Genomic DNA, 15,712 nt, shown 5'->3' on the forward strand with positions numbered 1-15,712 from the left:
ACAGACATAGTCATCCCTCAATATGTTGGTAAAATTCCAACCATATGCTCTCAGTGACATTTCACTACTTTGGGCACGCCGATTTCAGCATTTTGGGTAAATATGTATCGTCAAACAGTCACGTGGGCAACCCAAGAAGGTCGCGTTTACTCCTTTGCACGAAACTAAATTAGGCAACAACAAAAATGCAAGGCTCCATCAGGCAAAGAAGCTACATGTGTAAATAGCACTAAATAACATTTTAAAATATGCAAGATTATATATACATATATATGTTTTATATACAGAGAGAGAGAGACTGCATAATTCTACATGAAAGCTAATGTGTTTTACATAAAATATGTGCCTAATCAGAGGTTTGCAGTGCATTTTGGCCTTCAGTGCGGGTTTAAGTGTCCAAATCCACACCTTAATAGCAACACTATCACGTCAGAAAATAATGCACAAAAACGCAATGTAAATTATGCACGGTATTACAAAGAGAGACAGAAGCATTTAAGTGTATTTGTAGCATTGTTAGCAAAGCAAGAAACAATTAAAACCGAAGGATCGAAGGTCACGGGCATTCGATGTCGGTTTTCGGCCTCGCCGCTTGCATGCAGTGATTTCTCCAGATTCTCTGACCCTTTTGATGATATTATGGACCGTTGATGATGAAATCCCTAAATTCCTTACAATTGTACATTGAGGAAGATTGTCCTTAAACTGTTGGACTATTTTGTCACGCACTTGTTCACCAAGAGGTGAACCTCGCCCCATCTTAGCTTGTGAATGACTGAGCAATTCAGGGAAGCAATCATGGCACCCACCTGTTCCCAATGAGCCTGTTCACCTGTGGGATGTTCCAAACACGTGTTTGATGAGCATTCCTCAACTTTCTCCGTCTTTTTTGCCACCTGTCCCAGCTTTTTTGGGAACATGTTGCAGCCATAAAATTCAAAGTCCATGATTATTTGCGAAAAACAATCAAGTTGACGATGACACATCTTGTCTTTGTAGTGTATTCAATTAAATATAGGTTGAACACGATTTGCAAATCATTGTATTCTGTTTTTATTTATGTTTAACACAACGTCCCAACTTCATGGGAATTGGCGTTGTATGTTGCACCTTTCAGGAAACCCAAGGGGTCTTTTCAGATCAGACAGGACGAACTTTGTCGATTGAACTAGACCTCGAAAGAACCGTAAACAATAGCACACACCCGTCCACCTTCAATAAATAAATAAACCAAAATCATACACACACAGAAAATATTTATTTCATAACCTCGGATAAATCCAGGGTGCTGGGGGAAAGAGGATTTCAGTCCTTCATTTACAGATAATCTTTGGATGAGGCCGGCCAAGAGAAACCTAGGAATTCTGCTCACAAAATGAAGAGAGAAAAGAGCATCAGCCGTGTTTATCTCACACACACCCTGCAAGCAAACCCAGTCAGATGAAGAAACAGGTTTTAACCTCATTTTGCCTCAGACTTTGTGGATTGTGTGCGCGTGCATATACATACATACATATACATATATATATATATAGAGAGAGAGAGAGAGAGAGAGAGAGAGAGAGATTTTGTTTTACATAAAAAGCACAATTATTTCTCAACATGTTATAGTTAATTACAATATATTTAATAATAAACCTCACCTTGAGTAATATTCGCTAACGATTAATAAAAGAATGTCTCGAAGTGAATGAGAATCATGGGAGCCCCCGCCCCCCAAGTACTTTTAATGACTCATCATCACACTGCAAATTGTGGTTGGACTGAGCTGTGGGTGAATGTTCTATTTTACCCGACACTGCTCCCTAGCGGGAACATTTAAATGTATCCTTGGATTCTGCTGTTTGATATAATCACTTGCACTTAATAATCACTTATCAAAACGGACATCCTATGAATAACGAAACAGTACAAAATCTGATTTGCTTCTCAACGTCCAAATTCGCAGAGAAGGCTTTATTCAGCTGTGGAAAGAAAGTGAAATGCAAGAAAGATGTCGTTGTTATTAGTCGTCTGTCATTTACTGTATTTTTGATCATTTATGTACCTGTAATTTTTTTAGGTTACTATTTTAATACTGCCAAATTGTTTTTGATGTTTAATTGTGAACTGTACAGTACTTTGTAATGTTTTGAAAAGGGCTTTAGAAGTTATGTATTTTTTTTTATTTTTTTAAATGTGCAAATGAGATGGATACATTTCAAATCTACCACTTTTTTTGCTTTTGTTTTTAATCCACGAAGCTGCAGCATTAAAGAAATATAAATGAGATGTTTCTCGAAATGTCATCAGTAACAATATTAATTCATGAGTACGGTTGCGTATTTTCACACGTGGAAGTATGAATCATCACTGTATTATTTATTTTTACCCAAAAGATAGCATTCAATGTCCCACATTGCATGTTCTTCATGTTCGTCACTTTTTATCCAAAACAATTTGGAAAAGTTTGACTTGGAAGCTGGAAAGACAACAGATAAAAATGTCCTAACAATGACAACAACATCAAAAAAAACAAAAAACAGTAGAAGTGATGGCATTGTCACCTCTTGTTCCAACAGGAACTAACATCACCAGTCATGCTCTTTTACAAGTTTAGCCATGTGTACAAACTTGCAGTCTTTGTCCATGTTCCATGTCAGACCGGTCCCGAGAGAGGGATTTTTAGTCCAAAAGTCCCAGAGCTTGGCTTTGACTTCATGTTCATGATGTCTTGTGTAGCAGAGATGGACAACGTATTGCTTTTGTCTGTATGTGGGACCTGAAGGAAGTCCACTACGGCACAAGTGGGCTTGGGACGCCTGCATCTTAACGCCCTTTTCTCTGCTCGGGTCTTGGGCAGAGACAGATCGTCACATATCCGAGAGCAGGCGGTGGTGATTCCACAGAAGGACGGATCGTCCGAATGGGAAGATGTCTCCGAGCTTCCCTCTGATGGAGAGTCTCTAAAGTTGGGCAGGAGCAGCGTCTTCGTCAGGGAGGCGGGATTTGTGGTGACGGGCGCGCCGTTCCATACGGCGGCTCCGTTGCAGGCCAGTGGAGCGGCGTGAAAGGACGTCAGCGTCTCCACTTTCACCTTGTGGCGTCTTTTCTGAATGGGGACGGGTTGGGTTGAGATGACAAGAGGCAGAGGTTAGGTCCCGTTCACAAGTTGACTTCCTTCGTAGGACATCACAATGTGTTGCACTGACCGTTTAAAATGTGTCATTGTTAGTATTGGGCCATTTTAAGAATGAATTTCATTGGGCTCTCGATTGGCTATAAGGCTGTTGCTTTGGCCTGTACTTGTGATTCGCGTTGTTTTGTATGAAGCAATTTATAGTCTTTTGCATTCCATCGACAAACCGCATAGATGTCAAACTTAAAGGTCACAGACTCCTTTTGACATACGCATAAAACAGTGGAAAAATCTGGATTTTGATGAAAGGTGACCTTGAAGTTAACCATGTTGTCTATGCACCTTTCGGTTAGCTTGACTCTCCTCCGGATGAAGACTTTCGGGACCTGTGAGCCAAACAATGATGTTAATTTCTCCTGAAGAAAAAGGCTACAGATATACATTTTGTCATCAGACAATCAGAAATGAGAAATATATCCAATTCAAGCTCATCTGTACCTTTGCTGGGCACTAACTGGAATGAGCTGATTAGTGGGAAGGATGCACTCCTCCTCAAACTGCAGTCATCACCGGAGGTGAAATTTCTTAAGAAAATCGCCACAGATGAAAGAGCATATTTATTGTGACATGATTCACTGGAGATGGATTTTGCTGAGTATTATCATCAATAAATAGCAGGGCAACATGAATTGTTCTCCTAAAGGGGAAGCAAACCCTATTTATTTTTTTTATTTTTTTTTTTGCAAGACCACATTGTATGTTCCACCACTAGTTCTTTCGTTCTTATTCCACAAGCACAATATTAATCAGAATACCATATGTAGACTAGTGGTGGAACATTCATTGTATTTTCACCCAAAATATATTTCTTAAGCATTTTATATCTTTTTTTTTTTTTTTTTTTTTAAATAAATGACAAGATGCAGTTGTGCTCGTACCTCTCGGGACAGCAGTAGGTGTAGCTGTTCGCCGTGGGTGGCTGTGGCTCTGCGTTCGGAGGCGTGATGGAGATCCGGCAGCGGTTGGCAAACAGCGCCAGCCCGAAACACAGACTCAGCAGCAGGCACAGCAGCAGGTAGTTGTGCCGGTCGGACACCTGGGGAGACAACCACTCACCGTGATGGAAACGCTGCCTGAGCGTGGGTAGGTGTAGCTAACGCTGTTAATTGCTACCTCGTTCTGCAGCAGGCTGACTTGAACCGACAGGTTGAGCACCATTTGAGTCACATTCTCCAGCTGGCCTTGCAGCAACTGAATGGACTCCGTCTGACGCTGGTCCTGCGTGAGAAAGGTTGAATTTTTACAGAGAATGAAGCATCTGACCACGTGACGTAGCACGATCCAATCTCCAAAGTTCCCTGAGAACAATCAGTGAGAAATGTCGCTCACTTGCTCCTCTGCAATTCTGGAGGTATTCTGGAGTTTAATAATGGTTTTGTTGAAAGCCTTCTGCATCTCCTCCATCTGCTTACGATATCTTGCAATAAAAAAGGAAAAACAGGGTTTCACCTTACACGACACCAAAGCTAGCAACTGTGCGTTATTTCCTCCCCTCACCTCTGGCTGAGCTGCTCCAGATAGCGCCCACTGAGCGACATATTCATCTCAAGGGCCTTAATGCGGTTGTTGAGTCGCATGAACACCGACTCCTTCTGGCCGGAGCCGTGCATCAGGTTGCCATTCTGTTCTGTGCCGTTCGGAGGGTCTGCGTAGATGTCCGAGAGGGACGGTGAGGGGGATGTAGAAGGCAAAGGAGGGAGAGCAGGGGTAGAGACATCTTCTGTCAGGTCCTCTGTTTTGCCATCTTTGATGACTGCGGCGTTACTAGAGAGCTCAAGTTCGATGGGGGTGTGTGGAGCAGGCTGGGATGGCTCAGGGGGAAGAGCGAGACTGTCGAGTGCAGCTGCTGGGTCGGGGGACCGGTCTACCTGAGGAGAAGCAGTCCGGGACTCACCTGTCATATCAGGATTTGGGACGGAGTCATTGAACACTATGTTGGCCTTTACTTCTATCGGCGCCACTTTGCCGTCATCCGCTGCGGTTCCAATGATTGCGCTGCTGAGAGGCAGTAAAGCCTCCGTATGCTTCTCCACAGCCGGCATGTCTTGGCTCGCTTCTGAGCTTAGTGGCTTTGCTGGAGCCTCAGAAGAAAGCTGTGGCGTCTCAAACACAGTCGGGTTGGCAGAGGATGAATCAGTGGTGGCGGCTTTGGGGAGGCTCGATGTTTGACTGGGCTCCAGAAGAGGAGGTTCGGACATACAGTCATAATGAGATTCTACTGCAGTGTCCTCTGGAGGCTGAGGTGCTTCTGACAGGCGGGCTCCACTTTCTGGCTCCCCTCCAGGAGCTTGTTGTTTTTCATGGGGCTGATGTGGCTCACTGTGATCCTGCTTGGCTTCAGGACCGGCGGAGGAGGGTGAGGGTGGGAGCCATGTGGGAGTGCGGATAGACGGAGCCATTTGCTTTTTGTCCACGGATTGGCATTTCCGTCTTTTGAACAGCAGCAGCAAACATTGCTGCTGCAGATACTCCTGAAGGGAGGTTGCACACGAACAAGAGGAAAAGACAGGAAGACGTGTGCAGAAGTGGACGTTTTGTGGTTCATTGCGATCCATTTTCTCCCTCTCCCCTTCTAACTCATCCTCTTCATCCAAAAGTGTGATTGTCGAGCGGATCGATTCTTCTTCGTCTGGCTCTAAAGGAATGACAATTTGCTGTTTCAGTGGGGGGGGCTGCCGTTCACTACGCTCGACTGGAAGCAGGTCGGGGACAGCAGTTGTTGAAGATGGGGCACCAGTTTCAGTGATGTCTGTGTCTGGAGAGAATCTTGCCTCTTCCAACTCTGAACTAAAAGGAGCAAAAACAACGACCACGGACGAAACAGATAGAGTGTATGTAGTACACATCATATATTTTCATACCAAAAAAGTTGTAAATGTGTTTCAGGCCATGACAGTTACATTGGAATTATCTTTATCTCACATTTGAAAGTGAAAGGATGACAATTTGCTTATCTCAGTTGGTTGACTCCTGAACAATTTGACCTCTGACCAATTTGACTTCTGAAACGATGGCTAGTTACGACTGACGCAATGAGGCTTCTGACAGGTACTCACACGGGGGATGGGGCTGTGACGGGGCTTTGAGTCATCGTTTCATTAACAGCAGGCCCCTTCACGCTCACATCCTGGGATGAAAGGTTTCCTACAAAACACACATGGGAAATATTAACTTCAATCATTAGCACAAATAATGCCAACGTAAATTATAGCCTTTCAGTGTCCTATTAACTGGACAATGAACAGGCCACAACATAGTCAGACCCACACAATCTAATGTTATCCAATAGAACGACCGACACGGGGGAAGGTATTAACTTAACACGGTTCATAATGGTGTCGTTTTGTTTCTCTGATTGCGCATGTTTACTGTTGAGCACTTTTAGTTTTTCGAACACCTCAAACATTAGATCTCGTTCTCACACGCTGTGTAGGTGTACCTAATGTAGTGTCTGATAAGTAAAAATCGCAATGGCTGCCTCATTTCATGTCTAAAAGGATTCAATCTCCATAACGACAGAGGCTGAGGGTAGAATACGAAAGTATTGCTGCTATTAAGATTCTCAAAATGTATGGTTGATGACTGGGACATACCTTGCATTTCAGAGTTGCCACCAAGAACATTTACAGCGATATTATTGACCATGTTCAAAATGACATCTGAGGAGAAATTACAACACACCACAAGAATTAAAAGAAGAGTGTGAATGTATAGGCACTCTTTTTCAGCCATCTTTATGCATTAAAAAAAAACTCAAAAAAACAATGGCTGTTGTTTTCTAACCCTTAGCCGAGCCAATCAGATTCTTGGAATACTTGACTTCACCAGGTCCATAACCGGATGCATGATCTGAAGGAGGAAAACATTCCTGCTGACACAATATTTACAGCGCACAAAATCACATGAATAAAAACATTAGAGGAAATTATTCCTTCTGTCAGTTTCATTTACCTCAAATCGTAAACCTATCAATATATAGTTTGAATGCACAAAATGAACAGAACTCTACCTGCATAAAATACATATAAACGTATATACCCAAGTCATCATCCTGATCTTCGGGTCTTTCAGAAGGCTCAGCTATTTCTTCATACTCTTCCACCATGCTCGTCCCAAATATTCTGCAAAAAGAAAGCAATTCTCCTCGATGCATGCCTATAAAAGTTGTTTTTTTTTTGTTTTTTTTAGGTGTATATAATTGGGTCAACAACAGCCTTCATTTACAAATAAGTCAGAAGAATCCGAGTGGAAATTGCCCAGAGTCAACTCCACATGATGGTCAGATCATTTAAAACCAAAAACCATGGGAGAATTACAATCAATAACTATTACAACTACTGTTTTTTTTTTTTTTTTTTTTTTTTTTTTTTTTTTTTTTTACTTTAACAGATTAAGACTGTTTAACTGTCAGAAACTCTTCTTGACATGTGCAGCAAAACAATGGATTTACACGTTTAACCAATCACATAAGTGGACACTGAACACCCTTTCTCAAGCAAATCGAAATTGGAAGTGTATTGATCCGTGTGTCAAGTGGCCTGAATATTACGTACCTAATGAGACTGAGGGGGCAGAAATGTTCAGAGCCAAAGTGAGAGAGCAGCTCAACCTTTAAAAACAGAGGACAAATAATTCACATATTCTAACAATTAGACGTGATGATGATATTCATCAAAGGCATTTATCTTATCCGTGTTGTTATTTATGAACCGAGACTAGTGGCAGTGATTTAAGAATGAGTTTCGTAGTGGGATCATTTCACGTAACATAATTATTTGATTGACATCATGTGAGTTTCACAATGTAGGAAAATTGATTGTCATTTTGTTAGCAGCATGTTAGATTTGAAGCTGATCAGCAAAAATGTTAACAAAATATGTTCCCTTCCATGAGTCCTATTGAATTCAGTCAATTCTCAGACAGCTACACAAAACACAAGCTAACCTTTATGTACTTGGTGAACATCTGAAGCAAGAGAAAGAGGGGGGGAAGAGAGGAAAACATTATAAGCTTTATGGATGCACTGAAAACAGGTTCAAGGAGAGAATATCTCACATGCTGCTGCCATTGAAATTAGGTAATTAAATTGAATAATTATATTGTTTCATTATATACATTTTGAGCACCTTAATAACAAAGAAAAACAAATGGCGGGGAAAAAAATGGGAATACCTTCACATATTTAGCATAAAGCTGCTCGTCCAATGGGAAGCTCTGGACCGTGCGTTCGTCTCGGGCATGAAAGGTTCCCAACTTGAGCCATTTGTTGGTCGGGTATCTACACGAGTACATTCACAAACACCGCAAGAAAGTGGGCCTGTTGTTTGATAGCTCATTATTAAAAATAATAGCAACAATAATATTTGTTTTTAAAGTTGTATGAATAAAATGAGTGTCAAGTTTCGTAACGCGTGTTTGCTTCACAAAGTATGTTGGGGTCTACCTGTCACTGATAGAGACAAGAAAGTCTTTGGGTGTAGAAGAAAAAAGCTCAAAATTGGCAATATCCAACTGCTTCACCTGAACGGGCTCACAGAGCTCAATGATGAACCTTGAAGGTAATAACACAAACGCTGACATTCATTAACAGCTCACACGTTCACATTCCTCAACAACTATCCAGGTTGATTTCGTAAAGACAACTGGTGCTTGGTGCCAAAAACACATACCAGATTTTATTACTGCAGGGGTTTAGCATGTACAAGTCCATATTCTCCTTCAGTATGGCTGAAGTGCTCTGGAAGGAACAAAAAAATATAAAACGTATATAAATAGCGCCAGCTTGATTGGTCAATATGCGGCCGTGGTAATGTCGCAAAACGTACCTTAGCTTCTGGATTACCCCCAAGAATCTTTGCTCCACACTCCACGGAAGCATAATTGTTGAAGTTTTTTTGGACTTTCTTCACCACACTGGAACCCCCATTAGCAGAAGTATGTGTGGACAAAGCTAAAGACAAAGATTACATCATGACATTTCTTGTTTGAGCCAAGACTATTCTAGACAAGGAAAATCGAGATGTACAATCTTACTTTTTTCATTCTCCACCTCCATCATTTTGCGTTTCCACTCATCAAATGTTGGGATGTCCTCTGGGTCTTTGCTGTTCACACTGGGCTCTGTCTCCATGGTGACCGCAGCACTCACATCCTATGAGGGAGAAAACAAAAGTTGCTGGGATGCCGCCACGGGTGGTTGAGGGGGCGGTGGCCATGTTACTTACTTGCTCGCTGAGGGAGTGTGACATGTTCCCATCCAGATGCCGGCCCTCTTGGGCACTTGGAGGAGGGTCACTGTGAGTTTTGGTACCAGTGGTGTGAGCATTAGACATGTTTTCCAAAACGGCTGGAGGACGCCTGCAGGAGCGCAAAAATCATAGTTAACATACATTAGAGTTCAGAGCCCAACACCAAAAACAACAATTGATTCATTTTATCCGGAAATAAAAAGCTAGTAAATTTAGCTCACGACCTGTCGTGATCGTAGGGATTTGTCTCTTCTTCACATTCAGCAGGTGGCAAGTCAGAGTCAAGGGCCTCAGGATGAGTTTCATCCTCTGCATCGTCTGAAGCACTAAGATGACATGAGCAACTTAAGAGTTTTGCAGTCTATCAATTCAACAGAAAAAGACGGCACTTGATGGAATATCTTTATTTGGAAAAAATCTGAACTGAGATGTGATTAATGAAAAGACTTGCCTGACTGCAACGGTGTCTTGAAATTTAACAATACCAGGGCTGTGATTGTCCTCAACAGCGGATTCATAGACCGTATCGGAAGACATAATGAGGACAACTGATTCTTGGTCTTGAGCAGTGGGTGCATCGAGCTTTTCCGTTTCTAAGCGTCGCTCATCATCCGGCTCTGGCTGTGAAATGCCATTGTTGACCTCTAACGCTGTGGGCTTGTCCAATTCTGGGGCCTGAAAGAAAAATGCCAAACAAAACTCCTGAAATGTTTGACCCGTTGAGTCAAACCATGCATGCGTATTCTACCATTTGTCCTGGTCACTGCTAACTGAAGCCTATACCCGGTGACTTTGGGTGAGAGACGGGTTACACCCTGCCCTTCATTGGTGAGACTGAGAATAATAACTACTGTACTTGACATTGAATTCACCTTTGAATGCGTCTCTTTTTTGTCCATGGCCTGTGTAGACTGCTCCTCTTTTCGATACTCCTCTTGTGACTGCTCATTGTTGGACAAGGACTGGGGGAGCAAAGCCGAGCTCTCGTCATCCTGAAGACATCATGCACATTTTGACACATGGCCAAATGGTAATTAATATAAGACAATCCTAAACATCAATATTTAATACTTAGTTATACAGAGACCCAATTGCAATAAACTGAGGGCCAAAAAAATGGAGAATATTTTTAAAAAAACATCCCTTATATATATATATTTTTTGTTATTATTCTAACAGCATTCACAAACTTTCCACTTCTGTAGGAATATTACTAGGCGTGTTCCGAAAATTAACACAAGCTGTCTTAAAATGAAAACGCAAACTATTATTTATGTCCACTGGCCCTGCAGCCGAAACATGCGACTACGAGGACATTTGGGAAAGTTACAGTCAGTTGAGCAATAATGTTGATATCTTCAACAATTGATGAAAAAAAATGATACTTGGCGAATTGAAGATGAAGACAGAGAGGAAAAGCAACAGTTAAATAACTGTCTGACACTGTCAATCAAAACACAGTTAACGGAATAATATTTGTAAAGGCAGATTTTTTTGTTTACCTTTTGCATTGGACCTTGTAAGAGAGAGTTCAAATGGAAAAGCCTTCAAGCGCCATTTAAACAAAAAATAAAGCCACGCCTGCCGAACAGGGCGACGTTTGATGGTGCCTTTCCAAATTGTGGACTTGAATGTTTTTAAACGAAATTGTTTTCTTGCCGTTGTCTGATTTTGCGATGAACTGATATCAAAGACCTACTTAAAACAACTTTTTCAAAAATGCATTTGAACTCTTCAAGTGTATCTGCAGTTTCTGATGGAGAGTGCCTATATTACAAATACTACTTTATGAGGTTACATTATGTTTGCCTTTCAAGCTTGAGGAATTTTACTGTGACGCTAACTGTTGCGACCTCGTGCTGACGATGAGCGTCTCCTGACTCTTCCTCCAAAATGATGTCCTGCGAAGGCTGCGACCTTTGGGCCTCCTGGTCTGGCTCTGTGCAATCAACATGGCAGCTAGGAAACCTGCCGGATGAAGAAGCAACGTTCACTGACTGACTACAGTACACGTTGCTTAGAATAGAGTGCAACCGCCAAGGTTAAACGTGTCAAAAGACGCACATCACAAATGCGCATAAGGCAACTATCAGTAAATAGTGTGGGACACTTTGAGCCTCCTACCAATTCATTCACTTTACCTTATGTCCTATATAGGAAAAACGTTGGTAAGGGAGAACAACTTGGAAATCAACTAGTATCACCGAAAATACCGTGTTTACTGCATGTTTAATTCACTCATTCACTGCCATGGACAGCTGAATTCAAATATACACATTAACATGGAGGGCTGGCAGTGAATGTTAATCTAGTTATTTAAGAACAAAATTTATTAAGGTAGGAAGAGACAGATCATCATGGCTAAGCCAGGAACACTAAACATGTTGTGTGTGTGACAGACTGAGAAAGTCCAGGTGGCTTGTAACGCCATGTGGCTAAGTTATCTTATCTGTTTGGAAAGTCAGGGAGGGCAGGCTAATCCAAGAAAATATTCTGAGAGGAAAAATATTGGAACAGTTAGGCCAATTCTTTTATTTTTGCTGTAGATTTATGGGAGATCATCGAGCAGCAACACAACGACCCAAAACGCACCGCCAAAACAACAACAAAAACAAAAAAAAGATAAATATCCAGACTTAAACCCTATAGAGCATGCTTGCCTCAACTAAAGAGGAGACTACAATTAATAATCCCCCAAAACAAACAACCACTGAAAGAGGAGGCAGAAACCTGTACAGGTGTCAAAGTAATTAAGTGCTGTGCAATAATTGCAGAAAAATGGAATGTTCTTCTTTGAAATTTGTCCCATAGCCCTTCCTCTACTAGTTGAGTAGTTGAACTTTACAAGCAAACCAGGACATTATCTCGATTTGATTCAGGATTCTGGGTCAAATACTAAATTTGGCTACTGGGTTGCTATGCGTGAGCTATTGTAATAGATTACACTTGCTACAAAACAGTTTTCTATTAAAAATTACCAATTACAAGTGCCATTAAGGTTTGGGATTCTAAATATAATAAATAATTAATGGGGTACAGGAGAATGATTTAAAGCAGCACATGAATGATTGCGGATGCTACATCTTAACTAGTGCGTGATTAACAATTGTTTTTTTGTTTTTTTTAAACAAATAATCTTGTGTAGATGTGTAATAAATCTAAATAAGGTCTATAATGCTTATGCATACATTGTCTTTCAAATTATGATGCATGTCAACTTTAATGGGTCACATGTTAAAGATGACTAAGTGGGCAAGCTGATACGAAACCAGTGACAGATAGAGAAATATCCTCCCACAGGTGCAAAGATCAATATAACGTGTCCATTCGCATCGAACTTGACTTCAGATAATCAACACGAGTCAAATTAAGACAAAAGATTACTAAAAAAAAAAACCTGTTATTACACCGTGACCACTTTACATCTCAGCCTTTGACAAGTTAATGATTTTTACTTCAGCAAAGATTTCTTGCCTTTTTTCAATTCATGTAAAAATGAAAACGAACAGGTGCATATAACAAGCATGACAAGAGCTCAACGTTTCAGTTGGCTACTGTGCTAAAATTAAATGGAGTGATAATTTAAGATGCGAGCAGCGATGAATGGGGTCGCGCACCCCCCGTAACTTGTCGATCTGAGTTACTGGAGTTTTTCAGCAGCAAAACCTGCTGCCATCTTCAGACCACAAAGTATGACAAACACTATTTACAATTCATTAGACAGACAGATAAAACGGCTGGTCTGACATTGCATTTTACAGCCTGAGTTCTTGAGACTTTTTTTTTTTTTGTCATGCAAGATCTGTTGACCAAATTTCATGTTGTGAAGTAAAACAATCTTCCGGGACCGAAGTTCCAGGAGATGCTACCAAGCCAATTTTTCTAAACATTCTTCTCAGATGTCAATTTTCACCAGGATGAACACAGCTGAGTTTTTTAGTACAAGAAAGTGTTGGTTATTTGTCCTTACATAGTTTTGTTTTCAATATTTCAACAGGACAAATCTAAATAATCACGCTTTTGCTTTAAAACACTTTTATTGTTAAAAAAAAAAAAAACCTTGTCCTCAGTAGAGACTGTCAAATGAATAACGTAGGCCAGGTCAATATGACCAATACTTTCAATACTTTTTTTTTTTTTTTTTAAAATCAAAAATAATTGTAAAAGTATTAGGACGCTTCACACTTGGCTTTTTCAACAACTCAAAATGTGTTTCTCCATTAACTTTCTACAATATTTTGGAGTGGGTTTTTTTTGTTGTTTGTTTTACATTTCTTCATGAAAACCTGACTCACACTATCAAACAAAGGGCAAGACGGTCACTTTTGTTTATCGTGTTGCAACATCACGAGCAGGGCACATAATCACCGATGCACTGCAATCTCTGTGTGTTTGTGTGTGTGTGTGTGTGTGTGCGCGTGCGTGTGTGTGTGTGTGTGGTGTGTGTGTGTGTGTGCTCTGCTCCCTCACATTTGACAGCAGATGCATCCGGTTTCCAGTGCCACTGACGTCATGGGGTTTTAATCCCCACGAACCAAATCTGCGCTGCGTTGACGTCTGAAATCGTCAAATCGGGCGTTTGTCCGTGGGTAATGTAAGGATGATTTCGGCATTCAAAGAGAGACAATGTCGCGGCCGGTTTTATTCAAACAAGCTGCCGACAAGCTAGCGGGGCCAATGAAGAAGTAGCCAGGTGCCACATCACAACATAGCTGGCTAACTAGCACAAGCTAAACGCCGAGTACGTAGTTTAGCCGTAGCCGACTTCACGTCAACAACTAGCTCTCGGTTTGTCTGTTTGTTTGTTTGTGAGCGTTTTTCTCTGACTGCGAAATAGTAACCACCGGCAAGAAAAATGCTGTTACTTACCAAAATATTAGCGAAACATAAAGCCACAGTGTCACCACTCGCCATATTATCATCTTCATCCCAGTCCTGTCGGGAAAGACATTCTCGGCGTGCTTGTAGAATGCGTCAAATTGGTCCACGTGTGCGTCCCCTCTGCTGTCCGGCTGGCGAAAGTCAACTTAGCCAATTTCGCTGGGCGAGTTGCGGTCGCTCGCAGTTACAGCTGCTTGACAGCCAAACAAACCAACAACCTGCTGCCGCCCACTGCCATTACGTCATGGCTCGATCTGCCAATGGCAACGCAGCCAAACGACTGCGCACTCCGTACTGGGTAGATATTGGGAGCACTCGTTTTGTAGCTTCGCCTCGTCCGACGGGCGGAGCTCTTTACAAAGTGGACGGAGCACATGAATCGTGGCTGTCAGCTGAACAAAATGTAACGCACTTGACACCTACGCGGCCTAAGTCAATCGTAAATACAATCAACATACGCGAACAATTCAAATTCATTTAGGGTTGATAATTATTTTTTAAAAAACAATTATTATGATCAATAATAATAATTCTAATAATAGTAATTATAATAAATAATATCGTGTGTATTTAGACAACCAGCCATTATTGCAATCATTTATATTAATGTCAGGATGTCTTGACGAAGTTTCATTCATCGGCGTTCGCGTTTGTGATCAGACGGTTTTTAACGTGCGCTTAATCAATATTGCCACTAGATGGCGTAAGCAAGCGGAAGGGGCAGACTCAAGGTGACGTCACCCCAGTCAAGCGCCAGATGGATGGAGCTCAGGAACTGCCTTGTAGAAAAAGGACACAACTCAGTGCTTTTTCATATCTAACTCTGCATATGACAACTGAAAGTATTTTACCTCCACTCCTCGTTTTTAATTGACTTCATGATGATTTTTTTTCTTTGATGGAATTATTTTCTTTGCTTTCTTAATTTTATGGAGCTGTAAAGAACGTTGAATTGTCTTGTGTACGAATTGTACTCTACAATTAAATTTGTCTTGACAAATTTTAAACTGAAATGCTAACCTTAGTTTTCAGTTTGGGTTAGGAAACCTGAAACTGTTGTGAACTGATTTTGACTTTGGTAGTCCAAAAAACATTTTAATAATAGTTAATCACAAAAATAGTAAAGGCGACATTTTAATCGCTCGGCTGTGATTCCACAAGACGGAATCCATCATGCATTCAGGTTGGAGACATCCTTGGTTAAATTAAACGTATTAATTGATAAGTAATTGTTGATATGGAGCGTAAATTATGACCATTCTACAAACAACAACAGTAAAACGTTTACAAATATTGTCAAACTTATTATATGTACACTTATTGTATAACGCTGCTCTCGTGAGGCTTCGCTCTCTGCAAGTTCAGCTCGACTTTTCTTGCTTTGGGATGGCCGCTTTTCCGCGTC

General features: G+C 41.1%; 1 protein-coding gene across 2 annotated transcripts; it reads right to left on the reverse strand.

Annotated features, from left to right (window-relative positions):
• Positions 1-2,340: 2,340 nt before the first annotated feature.
• LOC133489402 (SUN domain-containing ossification factor-like) lies at positions 2,341-14,553 on the reverse strand. Of its 2 annotated transcripts, XM_061798430.1 has the most exons (24): positions 14,296-14,553; positions 11,280-11,394; positions 10,299-10,418; positions 9,878-10,101; positions 9,651-9,752; positions 9,403-9,535; positions 9,212-9,329; positions 9,004-9,128; positions 8,848-8,915; positions 8,622-8,729; positions 8,351-8,456; positions 8,123-8,143; positions 7,732-7,787; positions 7,217-7,299; positions 6,962-7,027; positions 6,772-6,837; positions 6,235-6,322; positions 4,676-5,965; positions 4,508-4,595; positions 4,292-4,396; positions 4,057-4,214; positions 3,617-3,702; positions 3,461-3,504; positions 2,341-3,091 (listed from the first exon to the last, which is right to left on the reverse strand). In XM_061798430.1, the coding sequence occupies exons 1-24, from the start codon at positions 14,352-14,354 to the stop codon at positions 2,639-2,641; spliced, it is 3,882 nt and encodes a 1,293-aa protein (XP_061654414.1). In that variant the 5' UTR covers positions 14,355-14,553; the 3' UTR covers positions 2,341-2,638. The 2 variants fall into 2 exon arrangements, with proteins under 2 accessions (XP_061654414.1, XP_061654415.1); XM_061798431.1 differs by lacking the exon at positions 8,123-8,143.
• Between the last annotated feature and the right edge of the window lie 1,159 nt (positions 14,554-15,712).

This window comes from Phyllopteryx taeniolatus, chromosome 14 (genome assembly GCF_024500385.1).
Source record: "Phyllopteryx taeniolatus isolate TA_2022b chromosome 14, UOR_Ptae_1.2, whole genome shotgun sequence".
Classification (NCBI taxonomy): domain Eukaryota; kingdom Metazoa; phylum Chordata; class Actinopteri; order Syngnathiformes; family Syngnathidae; genus Phyllopteryx; species Phyllopteryx taeniolatus.